At 42.5% G+C, this 20,725-nt stretch overlaps 1 protein-coding gene across 1 annotated transcript; it reads left to right on the plus strand.

Annotated features, from left to right (window-relative positions):
* The first annotated feature begins 2,015 nt into the window (after positions 1-2,015).
* On the plus strand, positions 2,016-18,834 carry LOC144597356 (factor associated with metabolism and energy-like). The gene is made up of 6 exons (XM_078406633.1): positions 2,016-2,391; positions 4,185-4,267; positions 7,772-7,846; positions 11,748-11,840; positions 14,814-15,001; positions 16,999-18,834. Exons 1-6 carry the CDS (start codon positions 2,169-2,171, stop codon positions 17,168-17,170), a joined length of 834 nt encoding a protein of 277 aa, XP_078262759.1. The 5' UTR covers positions 2,016-2,168; the 3' UTR covers positions 17,171-18,834.
* The last annotated feature ends 1,891 nt before the right edge of the window (positions 18,835-20,725 follow it).

Here is a 20,725-nt window from a genome sequence, read left to right on the forward strand (position 1 = left end):
AGTGGCATGCCACCATTTCTGCAGAACTTGCTTTTTGAGGATTTGGGTATTTTTGAGGTGGAATGAATCCACTTAAAGTTAGTTTGGGCTAGTGAGGTTGTTGACAGGACTCAAGAGTCTGTGCTATAAGGAGAGGTAGGCAGGCTCGGAGTTTATTTCTTGAGTTCAAGTGGCTGAGGGGTGATTTTATAAAGGTGTATGAAATTATAAGAGCAATGGATAGGGTACAGAGAGTCTTTTACCCAGAATAGGGGAATCAAGAACTAGAGGACATAGGTTTAAGGTGAGAGGGAAAAGATAGGAACCTGGCCGGCAACATTTTCACTCCAGAGGTTGATGGGATATGGAACGAACTACCAGAGGAAATAGTTGAGACAGGTACTATAACAACATTTAAAATACATTTGGATAGGGTGCATCAGGATCTGAAGCGTGAGTTGTGCTGAATACAACACATAACATGAGAGAATAATTGGGAAATATATGGCCCTGGTACAATAACAAAGTTTAACAGGTACTTGAATCGGAAAGGAAATTGATTGAAAGGAAAGGTGATTGGAAGGTATCGAGGGATATATGCCAAATGACTAGCTTCAATGCGGCATTTTGGTTGGCATGGGTGAGTTGAACTGAATGAGCTGATTCCATGTTGTATGACGAAATGAGTATGGATGGCAATAGGAAGCAAAAGGGAGTTTGAAATTGGAAAACATGGCAACCTGCAGATTTTCAAATGTTCTCATCTGTGATGTTGGCAGGAGAGTGATTGTTTTCTCCATTAGGAAAAAAGCAGATGAGTAAATATATTTAAAAAGTCATAATTGTATCCACTACAACAGCTTCTTCCGTCAGCTCATTCCAGATACAGACCATCCTCTGAGTGAAAAAGTTGCGCCTGAGCTCCCTCTTAAATCTGATCCCTCTCATCTTAAGCCAATGCCCTCTAATTTTAGATTGCTTTACCCTGTGGGAAAGACTGAACGTTTGGTTTATCCATACCCCCTCATGATCTTGTACACATCAATAATGTCACCCCTCAGTCTCCTAGGCTCCAGGAGAAAGATGTCCCAGCCTCTCCGATCTCTGTCTATCACACAAGCTCAGATAACATGGTGATGTAGAAACAAGAAAATATAAATGCTGCTTTACACAAAAGTGACACAAAGTACTCGAGTAACGTAGCGGGTCAGGCAGCATCTCTGGAGTACAGGGTGGTGAATTTATGGAATTCATTGCCACGGCACAGGCGACTGTAGAGGCCAAGTAAATGGATATTTTTAAGGGAGATAGATTCTTGATTCGTACGGGTATCAGGGGTTATGGGGCGAAGGCAGGGGATGGGGTTAAGAGGGAAAGATAGATAAACCATGATTGAATGGCGGAGTAGACTTGATGGGCCGAATGGCCTAATTCTGCTCTTATCACTTATGAACATGAATAGGTGACGTTACCGGTCGGGACCCTTCTTCAGAACACGGTGATGAATTTCCTTTGCACCATATCCAACATAACGTCATCGTAGAGGTAACAGACTGTGCCTTGGCGTTGAGCTCAGGCCTGGCTGTGCCAGTGACCTGCTGTCATTCACGGGCGCTGGTTACCGTGTAACAGGGCGCAACAGTCGGGGCGCAGCGGTTGCCCGGGCAACGCCGGGAGAGTCGGGGGCGCACAACGGTTGCCCAGACAGCGCCGCGAGAGAGAGAGAGAGAGAGAAAGAGAGGGTCGCGCTCGAGCTGCGCCTGGAGAGAGGGGAGGGTCCCGCGCATCAGTTGCCCGGGCAACACTGGGACAGGGTCGCGCGCTGCATTTGCCGGGAGATGATCCCGCGCCACAGTCGCCTGGTGACAGTGGGAGAGGGTCCTACGCCGCAATTGCCCGGGGGACGCCGGCTGGGAGAGGGTCGCGCACCGCAGTTGTTGGGGTAACGCTCGGACAGGGTCGCGCGCTGCGTTTGCTCGGGTAACGGGAGGGGAGGCGCGCGGGCGGAGGGGGGGGGGGGGGCAGGACAGTTGCCCGGGCAACGGCGTCAGTGGGTCGCGCTCTGCAGCAACCAACCCGCGCGGATCGTTGCTCCGGCCCGAGGGAAGCCGCCGGACGCGGCTGCAGCTCACCGGACCATGCCGGTGGTGGTCATCCGCACTCGATGCTCCGATTAGGCCGCCGGGAAGATGGGCTCGGGCTCGTCCAAGGTGCCACACAAAGTTGTGAAGGTGACGCCGGCCCCGTTGGCGGGGGTCATCCCAGGGAGGACGGACGGGGAGAGTCTGCAGCGCGGCCAGCCGGAGGAGACTGCCCAGTGGTGGAGCAGCGACCGTCTACCCCCGCTGAAGAAGAGGTTGGCCGCTGGGTGTCCTGCCGGCGCGCTGCTGCCTAGCCTCACAAGCAGGCAAGGTGAGACCCGGGCGTACACCCGGGGTGGGGGAACTTGGCTGCATCTTCGGACGTTTAACCATTGCACAGTGGCAGAGTTGTTACCTTACGGCGATAGCGATCCTGACCACGGGTATTGTCTGTGCAGAATTTGGACGTTCTCCCTGTTAGTGTTTCGTTTTCTCCGGGGGTTCCAGTTTCCGTCCAAAAAATTCCAAAGACGTGCAGGTTTGCAGGTTAATTGGTTTCCATAAATTGTCCCTAGTGTATAGAATAGATTTAGTATGTACAGGGATCGTTGAGCGTCGCGGGTGCAGTAAACCGAAGGGCTTGTTCCCACGCTCAATCTCTAAATTAAACGAAACTAAACTTAATCGGTTTGTTCACAAAAGAACTGCATGAAACATAGAACAGTGGAAAATGGAAAAAAGGACATCAAGTGCTGGAGTAACTCAGACAGCTTCTAAGGGGGGTAGGCGACGTTTCGGGTCGAAACTATCTTCAGACCCTTGTGTACCCGTGTTCTGCAGATATGCTGCCCGACCTGCTGAGTTACTCCAACACTGTTTTCCATTGAAAACCACCATCTGTAGTTCCTTGTGTCTTAAAAATAGAACATGTCAATACACTGTTCACAAACTACGTTAATTACCAGTGCAGAAATTCATTAGTCATTTGTAACTTGTCCATTGCAGAGAGTAAGTTCTCTCACTGGAGATCATAGAACAGTACAGCACTGTACGAGCCCTTCAACGTCCCACAACGTCCGTGCCGACCATGAGTTAAACTAATTTCCTCCGCCTGCACGGATCCATATCCCTCCATTCTCTGTTTATCCATATGCCTGTCTAAAAACCTAATAAATGCCACGATCTTATCTGCCTCCACCCTACCCCGGCAGCATGATCCAGACACCCCCACCGCTCCTTGTGTTTAAGGTAAAATCTTCCCGTGCACATTTTCTTTAAACTTTGCCCCTGTCATCTGAAAGCTATGCTCTCTAGTCTTTGACATTTCTACTCTGGGGGAAAAAGAGATTCTGACTGCCTACCAAAGATTCAAGAGGGAGTTGGATATAGCTCTTAGGTCTAACGGAATCAAGGGATATGGGGAGAAAGCAGGAACGGGGTCCTGATTTTGGATGATCAGCCATGATCACATTGAATGGCGGTGCTGGCTCGAAGGGCCGAATGGCCTACTCCTGCACCTATTTTCTTATGTTTCTATGTTACCCTTATCTATGCCTCTCATAATTTTACTTGGATGCAAGTTATTTCTTATTATTGGGCAGAGGATTTTTTTTTCTGCCCCGTTTTGTGTGTGGCTTCAAGGTATGTGGTTAGGAAAGGTTTAGAGAGATACGGGCTAAATGCAGGCAAATGGGATAACCCAACATGCCAACTTGGCTGGCATGGACAACATGGGACGAAGGGTCTGCTTGTGTGCGTGCTATCACTACGATCTGTCATGGGCAGAGCATGAGTACTTCATGCAGTGAGATAAACTTTTTTAGAATTTCAGTATTTCAGGAAAAAAAAGCCATTTCAGTATAACAAATCATTTTCAATTCTATAGAGCCTGTCATAACCTGATTCGTTTCAGTACAATGTCCCCTGGAATGCATAGGTTAGTTAATATTTATTTGAGGTTATGAATAAATGTGTTAATTATTGCACAGATTTCCACATTGCTGTGGTCTTCCTAGCCCTATTCTGAAAAATTGCTAAGGTCATTAATTTCGATGCTGTTAATATTTGACAGGAGGTTTCAAGGAGATATGTATTCCTTTTTGCCAATTTTCTTTATCTTTTAAGTACCCAGGGCAATCGCGTGTGATATTAATGTGGACAGCAGGGAAACCAGTATCATAAAAAATCACCCTCCTCGAAGATATCAGGTAGGTGGAATATTCTGGTTCAAGTGTTTTATACTTCTTGACATGCTGGTGAACTCTATAATCATTAAACAGCAAACTAAGGCACCAGCCAGAAGGAAGCTTTACAGCAGCCAGGACCGCACGGAAATGGCATCGGCTAATTTTGTATCATGTCAGGTCTAAAACAGAGAAACTGAAATAAAAGTGAGAGTCATAGAGTCATGTAGCACAGCAACAGTAGGCAGTACAGTCGTGCAGCTGGTTGAGAAGCTGCCTCACAGTGCCAGAGACCTGTGTTCCATCCTGACCGCGGGTGTTGTCTGTGTGGAGTTATCGCGTTCTTCCTCTAACTGCGTGGGTTTCATCCGGGTGCTTCTGTTTGCTCCCGTATCCCAAAGACATGCGGGTTTGTAGGTTAATTGGCCTCTGTAAATTACCCCAGAGGGAATGGATGCAAAAATGGAATAACCTAGAACTAGATCGTCAGTGTGGATTCAGTGGACAAAAGGGCGTGTCTCTATGCCGCATCTCTCACGAAGACAAGCCCTTAGGCCCATTTGGTCCATGCAGACAAGTTGTCGGAAACAAGCTAGTCCTATTTACCCACGTTTGGCCCATATCTTTCTGAAGCTTTCCTATCCATGAACCTTTCCAAATGTCTTTTAAATGCTGTTTCAGTGCTTGCTTCAACCACATCCTCTAGCAGCTCTTTCCATATGCCCTCCAACCTTTGTGTGGAAGAAGATGTCTCTCATGCTCCTCATCAATCTTTCCCTTCTGATTTTACAAGTTAACATTGCATCGTTTAAAATTAACTCTTTACAGTCGAATCTCCTAATTTTCCTTATTCTGACTGTAGTTTTTAATTTTTATTGTTAATCTAATCTGTATATTTAGAACTTCACAGAAAGAACAAGTTTAAAACCTCATGCTCTGAATTTTCATTTCGGATAATCATTCTAAAAATGGCATTCATTTGTAAACTACTGTTTTAGGATGTGGACCCAATCAATCCTAATGATATAAAATTACTTCTTGGTACAGGCCGTCGACTCGAGTTAGTACAGCAAACAGCCTGTATTCACTTCAACTATATTGGTGTGATTATATAGGTGTAATCTGAGTTCTTAACTGCTACAAAAGCATTACTGCAACACTGATTCTTTTGAAAGTGCTGAAAGAACTCAACAGGTCAAACAGCATCTGTGGAGCGAATGGACAGGTGGCATTTTGTGTTGGAACCCTTCTTCAGAGCCGAAACGTCACCTGTCCATTCCCTTCACAGACTGTGTAGGAAAGAACTGCAAATGCTGGTTTAAATCAAAGGTAGACACAAAATGCTGGAGTAACTCAGCGGGACAGGCAGCATCTCTGGAGAGAAGGAAAGGGTGACGTTTCGGGTAGTGACCCTTTTTCAGACCCTCCACAGACTCACTGAGTTCCTCTGGCACTTTGTGTTTTGATCAAGATTCCAGCCTCTGCAGTTCCTTGTGTCTCCTTTATTGAAACACACTGGGTTGGCTTTCGAAGATTTGTTATGGGAATAATTCTATTTTCCTCCGTGGAGCTTGGAATCGGCAACATTCAAGCGTTTTAATTTTTATGAATCATAAATAATTGCTACAATCTGCCAATATCATTTTTGCTAATTACTGGCTGATCTAATAGTGTATCTGCAGAACCAATACAACCTGTCCAAACCCTCAGGCTCACAAAATGTAGGCAGCAATTACACAGTAAATGGTAGAGTCCTGGAGAATGTTGCAGAACAGAGAGATCTAGGAGTAGATGTGCATGGTTCCCTAAAAATGGAAAATCAGATAGACAGGTGAAGAAGGTATTTGACAGGCTTGCCTTCATTGGGAAGGGTATTGAGTATAAGCGATGGGGCATCATAATGCAGCTGTACAAGTCATTGGTGACACCACACATTTGGAGTACTGTGTGCAGTTCTCATTGACTGGCTAGAGGAAGGATATCATTAAATTGGAATGGGTGCAAAAGAGATTCACCAGGATGTTACGTGAGCTTGTCGGCTTGAGTTATAGGGAGAGGCTGGATAGGCTGAGACTTTTTTCTTTAGAGCACAGGAGGCCGAGGAATGACCTTGTTGAGGTGTACAATATGTGGCATGGATAAAGTGAACACTCAGTCTTTTCCCATGTAGTAGGATTGGAAAACTAGAGGGCATAGGCTTAAATTGAGAGGGGAGAGATTTCAGCGGGACCTTGGGTGTAACTTTTTCACTCAGATGGTTGTCTGTATCTGGAATGAGCTGTCAGAGGAAGCAAAGATGCGGATGCAATTATGTCTCTTAAAAGACATTTGGACAGATATATGGATAGGATGGGTTTCGATGGCTTTGGGCCAAATGGAAGCAAATGGGACAATTCCAATATGCACAACACGGTCAGCGTGCACAAGCTGGTCTGAAGGGCCTGTTTCCCTGCTGTACAGATTTGTGCCTCTATAACATAAATCAGTCCGTGAGAAAGCTAACTACCAGATGTGGATTGTTAGTGAGACAGGTCCATGGTTAGCTGTGCCTCAAACCTTTACACAGCTTCCTAATCCCTCTTTATCCCTCATTCAAAGGAATTGAAAGCAGATTATTTACTCATTGTAATATTGCTGTGTGGAAATGCCCACATTGGCTGCCTTGTTATCTACGTTGCAACAATATCTGTACCTGATATCTTACCGCATAATGCAAACGTGGCTTATTATGTCTCAAGTATCAGCAAGGTTCCTGTCAAATGTTCTATTGTACCACCCACTGGAATACCACTGACAAAAATGAAAAGGCTTTTTTATTCTTTCGAACTTTTGGTTTTTCCAAAGTATTTTGCAACTTTTCATGTACTTCTAATCCAAGTCAACTCGTTCTGCAAATTCTCCTCAGTTTCTTCAATAGGGATACTTGTACTTTTATACTTTAAAGAACCAGTTATTCAAATGGTGACTCTTGATGAGTTATGTACAGCCTGCTGTACAATGGTAATAGCATGCAAGAGTTCAAGTTCCTTTGCTACGTTTACCCTGTGACTGCATGGGTTTCCACCGGGTGCTCTGGTTTCCTCCTACATCTCAAATCCATGCAAGTTTGTAGGTTAATTAGCCTTTGTAAATAGCCACCCTACCCATCTGTAGGGCGTGGGTGTGAAAGTGCGATACCATAGAACTAGTGTGAACAGGTGATTGATAGTCCGTGTGGACTCAGTAGGCCGAAGGGCCTGATTCCATGCTATACCTTGCACCCAATGGGTGGCATGCCAGCTGAACTTTTGTACATGTTTGGTATCCTGTCAATGCACCAATTCTTCCTTCCAAATCCGCATCAAGAAGCTTGATGATGACAGGAAGACACAAAAGTATTGGTGTTTTATTGTCTTGTGTGCTGAGATGTGGGAGATTTACAGCAGTATTGGGGAAGAAGGGAACTGTTCCAACGGGATGGACTCCACTTGAACCCGACTGGACTCCACTTGAACCTGACTGAAGCATTTGTTTCATTCTTTGTTTCAGAGACTTGAGCCTACCAATGGTTGTTCAATGAATACATCGGAAAAGCAGCAAACAGAAAATGCGCACAAACTGCAGGTGTAGTATTCCACATTTGTAGATTAGTGATGGAAATCATTTTCTGCATAAAGAATCAATGAGCACTTTGCATGACAACAGTTCGTTCTCAGACTATGATATGATTTGGCTCTATTTCCACATTTGATATAGAGAGTTCTGGCATGTTTACTGGTATTTTAAGATTACCATGGGATCATGATTTTCATGACAAATGACTAATTTCAGTTTGTGTTGCATGGTATTCAAGGATTTCACTCATGTTTTTTGAGATCACGTTTCTAAATTACATTCATTTATTTGAAAGCAAAAAATCAATAACATTCATTGAAGATATAATATGATCCTCGTAGTGATTGTAATAATTGTATATTGTATTTTACAAGCTCCGCTGGCTCCCCATCCCCCAGAGAATCCAGTACAAAATCCTCCTCATGACCTACAAAGCCCTCCATAACCTGGCCCCATCCTACATGACTGACCTCCTCCACAGACACACTCCCACCCGCACCCTCCGCTCTGCTGCTGCTAACCTCCTGTCCCCCCCCATCCGGACCAAACTCAGATCCTGGGGGGACAGGGCTTTCTCCATCGCTGCTCCCACCCTCTGGAACTCACTACCTCAAACCATCAGAGACTCCTTCTCACTCACCACATTCAAAACATCACTGAAGTCTCACCTGTTCAACACTGCCTTCAACCACTGACCGTCGCTTCACCTTATTCTTCCTTTTCTGTTCGTTTATTTATTTATTTACCATGTAAAGCGTCTTTGAGTGTCCAGAAAAGCGCTATACAAATGTAATGTATTATTATTATTATTATTATTATTATCATTAATGATCAATTCTCAAACATTAGTGGAAATATTTAAAAAAATTGTAAGAAGACAACCTTTATAAATTTGATATTTATTCCCATCCAGAACTAAATACAAGTTGGGAAATAAGTTTATCTGTAGGAAACAGAGTAATATCTAGTCCCATCATAAAGTCATACAGCATGGAAACAAGCTCTTCGGCTCACGCCAACCAAGATGCCCCATCTGCACGAGTCCCATCTACACTAGTCTCATCTGCACTAGTCCCATCCACACTCATCCCATCTGCACTAGTCCCATCTACACTAGTCCCATCTACACAATTCCCATCTGCACTAGTCCCATCTATACTAGTCCCACCTACACTAGTCCCACCGTGTTTGCGTTTGGCCCATATCCTTTTAAGCCTTTCCTATCCATGTACCTGCCACTCAGAACAAACAGTAAACACAGTTAGCATAGAGCAGTACAGCATTAGCACAATCCCTTTGGCCCACAAAGTCCGCACCGAACATGTTGCCTGTTTAAACTAATCTCCTCTGATCTATATCCTCCCTTCCCTGCATATCCACTTGCCTATCTAATTTGAGATCCATAGGTCCTAGATGCAATACATGTGAAGTAATAGAATCAACTTCCAGGAATAAGCTTGTTTACACTGATAAATATATAAATTATAGATAATGAAAAGGGCAATTATATTCAATGAGTGAGAAGGCAATGCAAGGAACTGCAGAACCTGGTTTATAAAGAATGAATGAATGGATAAATGAATACGTTTATTGGCCAAGTATGCATATACAAGGAATGTGCCTTGGTGCTCCATTCACAAATGACAACACAAACATACAGTTAACAATTAAGAATAAAGCATAAACACGTCAAAACAATAAGGATACACCATTACAGTCTAAACATGTGGGTGAAAATAAACCAGAGCAAAAAAGAGACTACAGACGTTGATTATTGAGTAGAACTATCACTCGTGGGAAAAAAACTGTTTTTATGTCTGGCTGTGGCTGCTTTGACAGTCCGGAGTCACCTTCCAGAGGGAAGTGCTTCAAAGAGTTTGTGGCCAGGGTGAGAGGGGTCAGAGACGATCTTGCCCGCTCGCTTCCTGGCCCTTGCAGTGTACAGTTCGTCAATGGGGGGAAAGTTGCAGCCAACAACCTTCTCAGCTGTGCGAACGATCCGTTGCAGCCTCCGGATGTCATGCTTGGTGGCTGAGCCAAACCAGACCATGATGGAGAAGGTGAGGACGGACCCAATGATAGCAGTATAGAATTGGACCATCGTTGCCTGTGGCAGATTGTGTTTCCTCGGTTGCCGCAGGGTACATCCTCTGTTGGGCCTTTTTGACTGTGGAGTCGATGGTGGCCCCCCATTTAAGGTCCATATCATATCATCATATCATATATATACAGCCGGAAACAGGCCTTTTCGGCCCTCCAAGTCCGTGCCGCCCAGCGATCCCCGTACATTAACACTATCCTACACACACTAGGGACAATTTTTACATTTACCCAGCCAATTAACCTACATACCTGTACGTCTTTGGAGTGTGGGAGGAAACCGAAGATCTCGGAGAAAACCCACGCAGGTCACGGGGAGAACGTACAAACTCCTTACAGTGCAGCACCCGTAGTCAGGATCGAACCTGAGTCTCCGGCGCTGCATTCGCTGTAAAGCAGCAACTCTACCGCTGCGTACCGTCCATGGAGATGATGGTTCCAAGGAACTTAAATGACTCCACAGATGTGACTATGGTGTTGTTGATGGTGAGTGGGGGGATGGGAGGGGGATCTCTTCGAAAGTCTACAATTAGTTCCACTGTCTTGAAAGCATTGAGCTCCAGGTTGTTGCGATAGCACCAGGCCGCCAGCTGTGTCATTTCCCATCCTGGATCAGTCCAATCACGGTAGAGTCATCCGCAAACTTGAGGAGCTTGAGGAACTTGAGGAAAGAAAGATACAAAGTGCTGTAGTAACTCAGCACGTCAGGCTGAATCATTGGAGAACATGGATAGGGGAAGACTTCCCTAAAGTCTGAAGAAGAGACCTGACCCAAAACGTCACCTATACATGTTCTTCAGTGATGCTGCCTAACGTGCTGAGTTACTTCAGCATTTTGTGTATTTCAATGATCAGTGTAAACTAGACTGTTAGATAACAACATTTGGATTTGAGAATAAATTCCTTCATTGGTTGGGATATTGAATGTAAGGACTCAGGAAGTAGTGTTGCAGCTTTCTAGGACTTTGGGTAGGCCACATTTCTGGTATTGTGTGCATTTCTGGTCATCCCAAATACAGGAGGGATGTGGAGGCTTTGGAGTGTGTGTAGTAGAGTTTTACAAGAATGCTGCCAGGATTAGGAAACATTAGTTACAAGGTAAGGTTGGACAAACTTAGATTGTTTTCTCGGGAATGTTGGAGGCTGAGAGGAGACCTCAAAGAAGATTATAAAATGATGGGAGGCACAGATAGGGTAGATGGTCACAAAGTTTTTCCTAGGGTAGAAATGTCAAAGACTAGAGCGCATAGCATTGAGGTGAGAGTGGCAAAATTGCAAGGAAATATGCGGGGCAAATTATTTACACCAGGAGTGATGGGTGCCCGGAACACACTTCCAGGGGTGGGTGGTGGAGGCAGATATAATAGTAGCATTTAAGGGGTTTATAGATAGGCACATGAATATTTAGGGAATGGATGGATATGGATCATGTGGAGGCAAAATAAATTAATTCAACTTGGCATCATATTGTGGGCTGAAGGGCCTGTAACTGTGCTGTACTATTGAGAGAATGAGAGAACGTGTGAGTCTCTGCAATGAGAGAACGTGTGAGTCTCTGCAGATGGACAAATTAATATGAACTAATGACTAATGCTATTCTGCATTGGTAATTAACATCTGTGTACTGACATTTCCAATTTTTAAAGAAACGGTTACAGATACTGAGATTATAAAATAGAGAACCTCTTAATTTGATACGTGGGATTACATACGTTTTCAGAAATTACGCATAATTTCCTGATTCAGTTTTCTCTCAACTACATTGTAAAATATTAATACATTCTCCACTTCCTTTTGGTTCTTTTAAAAGGCACAAGAAATACAAGCGGAAATTGCAAAGCAATTCTCCAGGAGACGACAACAAATCCAGAAAATGCGATATGAAAAGATAAGGCAGCAAGAGGTCAGTTTCTCTTCGTTGTCAAGCAGTTGTAGTTGATAGTTTTGTACTGTTTCTCTGAAATTTACACCCCAAGTAAATGGGTGGTGAAGAAGGCTTTTGGCACGCTGGCCTTCATCAGTCAGAGCATTGAGTATAGAAGTTAAGATGTTATAAATGCTAAGATAAAAAAATATAGAACATTTCGATGTGAGTTATGAAGGAAGGTTGGGCGGGCTTGGACTTTATTCATTGACATGTAGAAGGCTTAGCGGTGATCTTTTAGACGTGTATAAAATCATGAGAGACAATGATAGGATGAATGCAGTCTTTTCCCCTGGGTTGGGGAATCAAAACTAGGGGCAATAGTTTAAGGCGAGAGCAGAAAGATTTAATAGGATACTGAGGGGCAACCTTTTCACACCGAGGATGTTAAGTATATGAAAACCAGAGCATCCGGATGAAACCCATGTAGCCACAAGGAGAACATGCAAATGCCATACAGACAGCACCCAAGGATCAGGATCGAACCTGGGTCTCTGGCGCTGTGAGGTAGCAGCTATTATAGCTGTGTCACTGTGCTGCCCCTTTATGTCTTATCTGCCCCTTTATGCCTTGTATGCCTTAGTTTATCCCTTAGCTACCGTGGAAAGGCTCTGGGGAGCAGGAATCCAGTTGCTCATTACAGATTAACAAGCCATCGACCTGTTCTTGTAGCCACAGCAATTATTTCAATGGTCCATGTAAATTTCTGATGAACGATGACTGTCGGATTAATGATAGTGAAGCATTCCGCAATGGTTAATTGTTGAAAGTAAGGTGGTTAGACTCTGGATTACTGGAGCTAATCATTGCCTGGCAATGGTTATTCTGAATACTACAAGCTGCTTATCACCTTTATCTAAGCATTGTCCAAACCATACCGCGTTATGGATTGCTTTATTTTCTGAGTCGGGATCAGATTAAGACTTCTCTCATGAAATATTTTGGGCAAACTGTCCCTTGACTTTGTGACATTCCTTGCACTGTCCACCGTCCTCATGCTTCATCATCTCCAGTCTTGAGCTCCAGCAAAATCTGAATTTGCATAATTGAGGAAGGGTCCCAACCCAAAATGTCACTTGTCCATTCCCTTCACTGATGCTGCCTGACTTGCTGAGTTACTCCAATACTTTGTGCTTTACACTAGATTCCAGCATCCCCTGTGTGCCCAGTCATCAAGTTTTGGAGATAATAAATTGTGACATTGCCCTGCACTATTAAGCAGGTGCTTCTGGAATAGGCAGTGGAAATGCCATCAGGCTCTGTTGTTGCAGGTGACAGCACGGCTCCCAATTTTGCACATTCTTGTCTCTTTTTACCGACTTGAACAGTCAGACATTCAGTTGATTTTCTAATTTTCTAAGAGCCAAGTTTGGTCTGGTGCAGACTCTCAGACATCTACTGCAGCAGATTGTTAGATAATAGTACCATGGCTGTTAACTAGGTATTAGTGGGGGGGGGGTCATGTTTTTTTTAGGCATGAATATTTTGTCTCTGTCTTGCTGCGTTTAATCATGGACTGATTGATTCGTGGAGGATTTCTAAATACAATTACAAAGTTGTCCAATTATCAGTTGACAACCCCACCTTTCATCTAATAATACCAGGTCATTGATGGGGCTGATGGAGATGAATGGGTGTAGGAAGCTGTTGAGAGGAATTGACCTGTAAGAACAGGAACCATGTTCCTCTGTGTGATATATTACTCCAACCAGTGGCGTATTCACAACTTGATGCACATTAACAGTTTTACCAGTGCTTCTGGTGTATGGCACACTTGCCTTAATTGGTCGGGGTATTGGTTATAAATGTCAGGAAGTCATGTTACAGCTTTATATGACTTTAGGTAAGCCGCATTGTATTGTGTGCATTTCTGGCCACCCCAATACTGTCCTTCTCCCCACCTTGACATAATTAGCTGATTGTGAGATTAGATTGGCTTGTCTAATATTACTTATTTAACATGTATGTAGTCAGGAATTGCAGCTTTGTCAGTTTGGTGCTTCATTTCACTGGTTGGCAACACATTCTTGTTTTGTTTCTGGCACTTTTCATGGAATCAGGATTGATCCTCTTAATAGTAGAGTGAAGAATATCCCAAACTTGTGGTTTACAGAATGTGGTGCTGTACCTTTCTTCTGCTGCTGTGGTCCACTGCATCTCATGGATGCTATCTGAGTTGTCAGATATGTCCTGAGTCCCATTTAGAACAATTCCAGTGTTGTACAGTACCTAAGTGTCCAGTCTGAAGAAGGGTCTCGACCCAAAACATCACCCATTCCTCTCCAGAGATAATGTGTGTCCCGCTGAGTTACTCCAGCTTTTTGTGTCTATCTTCGGTTTAAACTAGCATCTGCAGTTCCTTCTTACACACCAAAGTGTCTTTGATGAGAAGACTCTATGCCTCTACCCTATCTATTCTCATGATTTTATACACCTCTATCAGATCACCTTTCATCCTCCTGCACTCCAAGGAACACAGTCCTGGTCTGCCCAACCTCTCACTATAGCCCAGGCCCTCAAGTTCTGGCAACATCTTCGTAAATCTTCTCTGAACTCTTTACAGCTTAACAACAACTTTCCTATAGCAGGGTGACCAAAACTGAACACAATGCTCCAACTGTGGCCTCGCCAGTACTTTCTACAGTTCTAACATAATGTTTAATGTTCAGGATTCCTGCAACCCAGTCTTGAGCTGCAGTCTCTGATGTCTATAATGACCTTACGTTGGTTTTGTTGCTGGGAGAAGGATAATTAAACCTCTACAGCAATGTTGAATCAACCCTTGCCATTCGATATATAACACTGAAGCGTAATTTTAGAGCTTTGAATAATTTTATTATCACATTCCATCTATGTGTCTTGGTTTGTATTCATTTGACAGGCCAGAAATTTATTGTTTTTTTCATAATTGAGTTATCATTGGTCATGGCTTTATTCATTTTCTTTGAACAGATAATTCATCTACAAGACCAAGCAGAACTGATGTTAAATCATCATAAGGAAATCCAAAATAATAAACAGAATATAAAGTATCCCAGAGCCAAAATATCAAGGGATAAAAGTCAAAATAATGACCATCAAGAAGATCAGTACTTTATTGCAATTGAATCTAATGACTTTTTCAATGCAGAATATGGCAAGTAACATATTCCTTGGATAAGATACAAAGATACTAATAAATTTGTATTGGTTTATTATTATCACGTGTACTGAAATCTATGATATGTTTCTGTTTGCCTGCTATCTAGTCAAATCAAATCATACTATACTAGTGTACAATCAAGCCATTCACAAATACAACAGAAAGGCAAAGAGAGAAATACCAGAGTGTAGAATATGGGTTTACAGTGTTTTTGTGTTTCAGATACAGGGAAATTTAATTGTTACCTGTATGGAAGCTTGTTCACAGTGGAGAGGCTATAGGATCTTAACACCACTTCACCAATGTGTTTTAAGTTGTATTTGGTGTTCATTTTCCAACATTTCCTATTGTGAAATTGAGTAGCATGGGTCATTTTAAAAACAAATTACATATGTAGAAAAGATTCATTTTGCTTGAATACTTTAAATATTTCTTCAACGTGGTGTAGGAACTCAGGAGGCCAGGCAGCATCTGTGGAGGAAATGGAGAGGCAACATTTTCAGATTGGGATCCTTCCCTTGCTCTTCTAGATAATAATAATAATAAAATTGGCAATAGTGTGAGAAAAAAAGATTATTATTTGGTTTTCTTTCCTCAAACTTACCAAATAGACTTTCGCACAATAAAACAATTTCCTCTGGAATCAGATGGGTGATCATGCAATATATTAGCAAAATGTAATGACAAACATTGGACTAAGTTCATCAGGCGAACGTATTTTGTGGGGTAAGTGCTACAACACCAAAATTCATAAAAATAACTGAATAAGAGCCAGAATAGAGAAATTACTGTACATAAAACCAGCTGTCCCACAGAACATATTAATGATAGTTCGAGATTCAAGATTCCAGCATCTGCAGTTTCTTGTATGTTAATGTTAATTAATGTTAGTTCTTCAAATTGACCGATCTATGTAATCCTGTTTCTCATATCTTTCGATAGTCTTAATTTTCAATGTTATCCAATTCTGTTTCAATTTATGAATCGTTTGCAGAGGTAAAGTATTCATCGTCATAGTATCCCTTTGTGGAAATCCATTATTCTAATTTTTGAAACTAAATAAATATTATTTGATCTTTCTGTAAAGAGAAAAATACCAGAATGCAGAATATAGAGTTACACTAAATATAGCATTATAATCCCAGAAAACAAATCCTGGGTCCGCATGGAGGTAGGTTACGCCTACGTCCTAGTTTATGGGAGGAGCATTAGTAGCCTAATATAGAGGGGAGGAAGCCATTTCTGAATCTGGTATGTGTTTTCAAGCTTTTGTATGTTCTGCTCGAAAAGAAAGGGAAGAAGAGGAGAATGACGAGGGTGAGAAAGGTCCATGATTATGTTGGCTGCTTTCTTGATGCAGTGTGAGGTGTAGATGGGATCAAAGGTAGGGAGTCTGATCTATGTCATTCATAAATCCATAAGCCCTAAGAGCAGAATTAGGCCATTCAGCCCATAGAGATTACTCCTTTATTCAATCATGGTTGATCTCTTTCCCTCTCAACCTCATTCTGTCTTCTCCCCGTAATCTATGGTCCTTACTGATCAGGAATGGTGTACTGGGCTGCATCCATAACCCTCTGTATTTTCTTATGGTCTTGGGCAGAGCTGTTCCCAAGCCAAACAAGCATTATGATAGGATGCTTACTATGGTGCATCTGTAGATGTTAGTAAGAGCCGTTGGAAACCTGCTGAACTTCCTTAGTCTTCTGAGTAAGACGAGGCAATGGTGTGCAATAATTGTGGGTCAAAAAGCTCATGCAGCTCTGATTGACTACACTTTCACTTTGTTGCTGCAGGCAATGGTACAATTCTTCAGCACAATGAAATTGAATATCTGTAATCTATGGTTTAAAGATTTAAAAACACACTTTATGTCCCTTCAACAAAATAACAAACTATTTTGGATAATTATTTCATTTTAGGTAATACTTGGAAAGACTTGACTTCACCTGTGCTCTCCATAAATAATAATTTCCGCAATGGTAACCACTTTAGGACACCCAACAAACTTGAGAGGCGCCAGACGCAGTGGGACATTTTCTGCTACAACTCCAGTGATGAGACTTTGGACTGCAGGATGGATACCGATCAATCCAGCAACAGACTGATAAGAACTAAGACTGAACGAACCCCCATCTTCGATGAATTCTTTGATCAAGAATTGTAGCCATTCGGTTTGAGGTGAACCACTGGAAAACTAAGGTTGCAGAAACACTTTAGTTCACGTAAAAACAAACTCGAACACTGTATATAATCAACACAAGTCCAGTTCTTGATTTTGCAACAATAATGAAAATTACTTTCTTATTTTTCAGTCCCTTCTTGGACTCCTTCTTTCCATTTGAAGAGACTTCTACTAACTTTAATTTTTCTTCCAAACCGTTCTCCCTATCACTGTTACAGATTTGTTCACTATCTTTACCCAATCTGTAAACTTCACACCCACAGAAAGCGGAATCATATATGACACTAAGTATGGCCTAATTAATATTTAATATATGTTCTAACATGATTTTCCTGCCGTTTATGCCTTTTGCTTTAATTATAGTCATAGAGCTGTATAGCATGGAAACAGGCCCTTCGGCCCACCTTGTCGATGCCGATTAGTTTGCATATTGGGCTAGTCGCATTTGCCTGCATTTGGGCCTTATCCCTCTAAGCCCTTCCAATCCATTCTTCTTCTTAAGCCCTTGGCTCCTCTAGGGAGCTTAGGCCATTGACAAATGTCCTCCACCTCACTTGGTTGTTGGTGGTTCTTTCGAGATCTCCCCAGTTGAGCCCACTCCCAGACATTTCTGCCTGGACACCTCTTCTCCAGCTGTTCCTGGGGTTCCATTTCAGGGCTTGCCGAGTGATGTTTGTGGCAGGTTTTCTGAGGGTGTCCAATCCAACTCCATTTTCTCTTTCAAATTTGTAAGTCAATGGGATCCTGGCTTCCAATCCATAAATCTGTCCAAATGTCTTTTAAAAGTCATAATTGTATCTGCTTCCTCTGACTTTATTTCAGATACGTTCTACCGTCTGAGTGGAAAATGATGCCTGAGAACCCTGATAAATACCCTGACTAATAAGTACCCTGTTTGTCTTCTTGACAGTTGCTCAGATCTTAGGAGATCTGTGGCAATGCAGTCAAAATCCAACTATTCCTTCACACTTCCTGGTGTTCTCACATTTCTCATGTACTTCCTTGCCTCGTTTGCCTTCCCCACTTGAAATACTCCCAGCCTTCTAGTTTGAATTTCAATTGTTGCTTATCATAATCACCGATGTCTTCCTGCAGCTCAGTACCATCAAGTCATTAAGTTAACTTGTCTCTGCTGACCGGGGTGTCTTCCTAAGCTAGTCCACTGTAAACAATTCGTATCCAGGAATCTGTCCAAATGTCTTTTTTAACATTGTAATTGTATACACCTCGTCCATTTCCTCTGGCAGCTCTGGAGAAAAAGTTATGTTTTAAGCTTCTGCAATCTGGACGATCAACCACTGGCAAATGGAAAATAAGCGAAAACACCAGTTAGAAAATAACGTTTCAGAATAAACCAACACAGCAACTGAATTAAGGAAGGTTGTTACTTGCTAAACAATGAGTGAAAATGACTCCAATATAAAAGTCTCTAATATTCAGAGAATTTCCTATTATTATCCAACATAGTAAAAGAGATGTGGACACAGATCATGATGAAAACTAAGGACTGTTGAAACAGGGCCTTTTAATTAAATTCTACAACATACCAATCTTAATTATATAAACATAGCACAAAAAGTAAGGACATTTGTGTTTGGTAGATTATTTCTTTGTTGTAACAATGCTTCTTGGCAATAAATCTTATACCGTTGGAAAGCCTGTTTATTTCCCTTTTAAATGGTGCCACATTTGTAAGGAACATGCATTTGTGGGATGAGCAGCAGAGCTGAGTATATGGGTTGCGCCCATGAAAAATTTGCCAAATCTTCTCTGTCAATGCCAAACAGCTTATTCTGCTGTTGCTATTGACTCTTGTTTTGACAATCAGGTGCCTGATAGAGTAACATCTTTTGGTGGAGGCAGTGTGATGGTGTGGGGCAGCATCTCCCTCACTGGAAAAATGAGGCTTGTCATCATTGGAGGCAATCTCAATGCGGAGAGATATCGAGATGAGATTCTGCAACCAGTGGCAATCCCATATTTCCACAGTCTGGGATCGAACTCTATCCTCCAAGATGACAATGCTCGCCCCCACAGAGCAGGGTTTCTCAGAGACTACCTCCAGAATTTGGGAGTGGAGAGGATGGAATGGCCTGCCAGCAGTCCTGACCTCAACCCCATTGAACACTTGTGGGATCAGCTTGGGCGTGCTGTTCGTGCCAGAGTGACCAACACAACCACGTTGGCTGACTTGCGACAAATGCTGGTTGAAGAATGGGATGCCATCCCACAACAGTGTGTGACCAGGCTGGTGACCAGCATGAGGAGGAGGTGCCAGGCTGTTGAGCCTGTGTATGGTTCTTCCACACGCTACTGAGGCTCCTGTTTATTAAATGAATAAATTGTTAAATTGCCAATATGTCTTGTTTCTTCAGACTTCAATCGTCCAATCCACCAAACAACACCCAATGGCAGAATAAGCTGTTTGGCATTGGCAGAGAAGATTTGGCAGATTTTTCATGGGCGCAACCCACATACTCAGCTCTGCTGCTCATCCCACAAATGCATGTTCCTTACAAATGTGGCACCATTTAAAAGGGAAATAAACAGGCTTTCCAACGGTATAAGATTTATTGCCAAGAAGCATTGATACAACAAAGAAATAATCTACCAAACACAAATTTCCTTACTTTTTGTGCTATGTTTATATTTACTTTGACCAGTGCTATTTTTGTTGACAAAAAGGTGCTGGTTTGCGCAATTAATTTATTTAATTGGAGGATTTATAAAATATTTATGAATTTCAGATTTCATACATACCTGTCAGGTGGCTGGAAAACAAAATAATGACATTTAACTTTTTAGAGGTACCAGTTTGCTGTACCAGTGCATACTGTCATTTAAAAAAACCCACTGATTTTAACTTGCTGTTGCCAGGTTCAATTAAATAATATTGTTTTGTATAGTTCTTGGTCTGCATGTTTCAATATCATACAATGCAGCATAGAAGGAACTTAGTTATTAACCCACTATCAATGTTCATTTTTTTAAGATCAGAAGCAATTTAATTGGTGATAATAAAAATAATATTTACAACAGAATTTGGGAATTGTATTTTTAAACCTACTCGAACATTCACAACATTACTTTCAGTTCACTCTGTGCACTTTATAACATAGAACAGGATAGTGCAGGAACAGGCCCTCCAGCCTACAATGACTGTGAAGAACATGATGCCAAGTGAATCTCCTCTGCCTGTACGTGATCCATATTGCTCCATTCCCTGCGTATCCATGTCCCTATCTTAAAGCCGCTAAATGCCACTTTCATATCTGGCTCCATCCCAACCGCTGGCAAAACATTTATTCACAAAATGCTGGAGTAACTCAACTGGTCAGGCAGCATCTCGGGAGAGAAGGAATGGGTGACATTTCGGGTCGAGACCCTTCTTCAGACAGTCTGAAGGGTCTCGACCCGAAACGTCACCCATTCCTTCTCTCCCGTGATGCTGCCTGACCTGCTGAGTTACTCCAGCATTTTGTGAATAAATCGATTTGTACCAGCATCTGCAGTTATTTTCTTATACCCCTGGCAAAA

Source organism: Rhinoraja longicauda, chromosome 10 (genome assembly GCF_053455715.1).
Source record: "Rhinoraja longicauda isolate Sanriku21f chromosome 10, sRhiLon1.1, whole genome shotgun sequence".
In the NCBI taxonomy this organism is placed as follows: domain Eukaryota; kingdom Metazoa; phylum Chordata; class Chondrichthyes; order Rajiformes; family Arhynchobatidae; genus Rhinoraja; species Rhinoraja longicauda.

Bases quoted from the DNA above. Each gene is read 5' to 3' on its own strand.
- LOC144597356 (XM_078406633.1), top strand. From the start codon at position 2,169: ATGGGCTCGGGCTCGTCCAAGGTGCCACACAAAGTTGTGAAGGTGACG. The intron at 2,392-4,184 runs GTGAGACCCGGG...TTATCTTTTAAG, and splicing joins TAGCCTCACAAGCAGGCAAG to TACCCAGGGCAATCGCGTGT. The intron at 7,847-11,747 runs GTGTAGTATTCC...TTCTTTTAAAAG, and splicing joins AAAATGCGCACAAACTGCAG to GCACAAGAAATACAAGCGGA.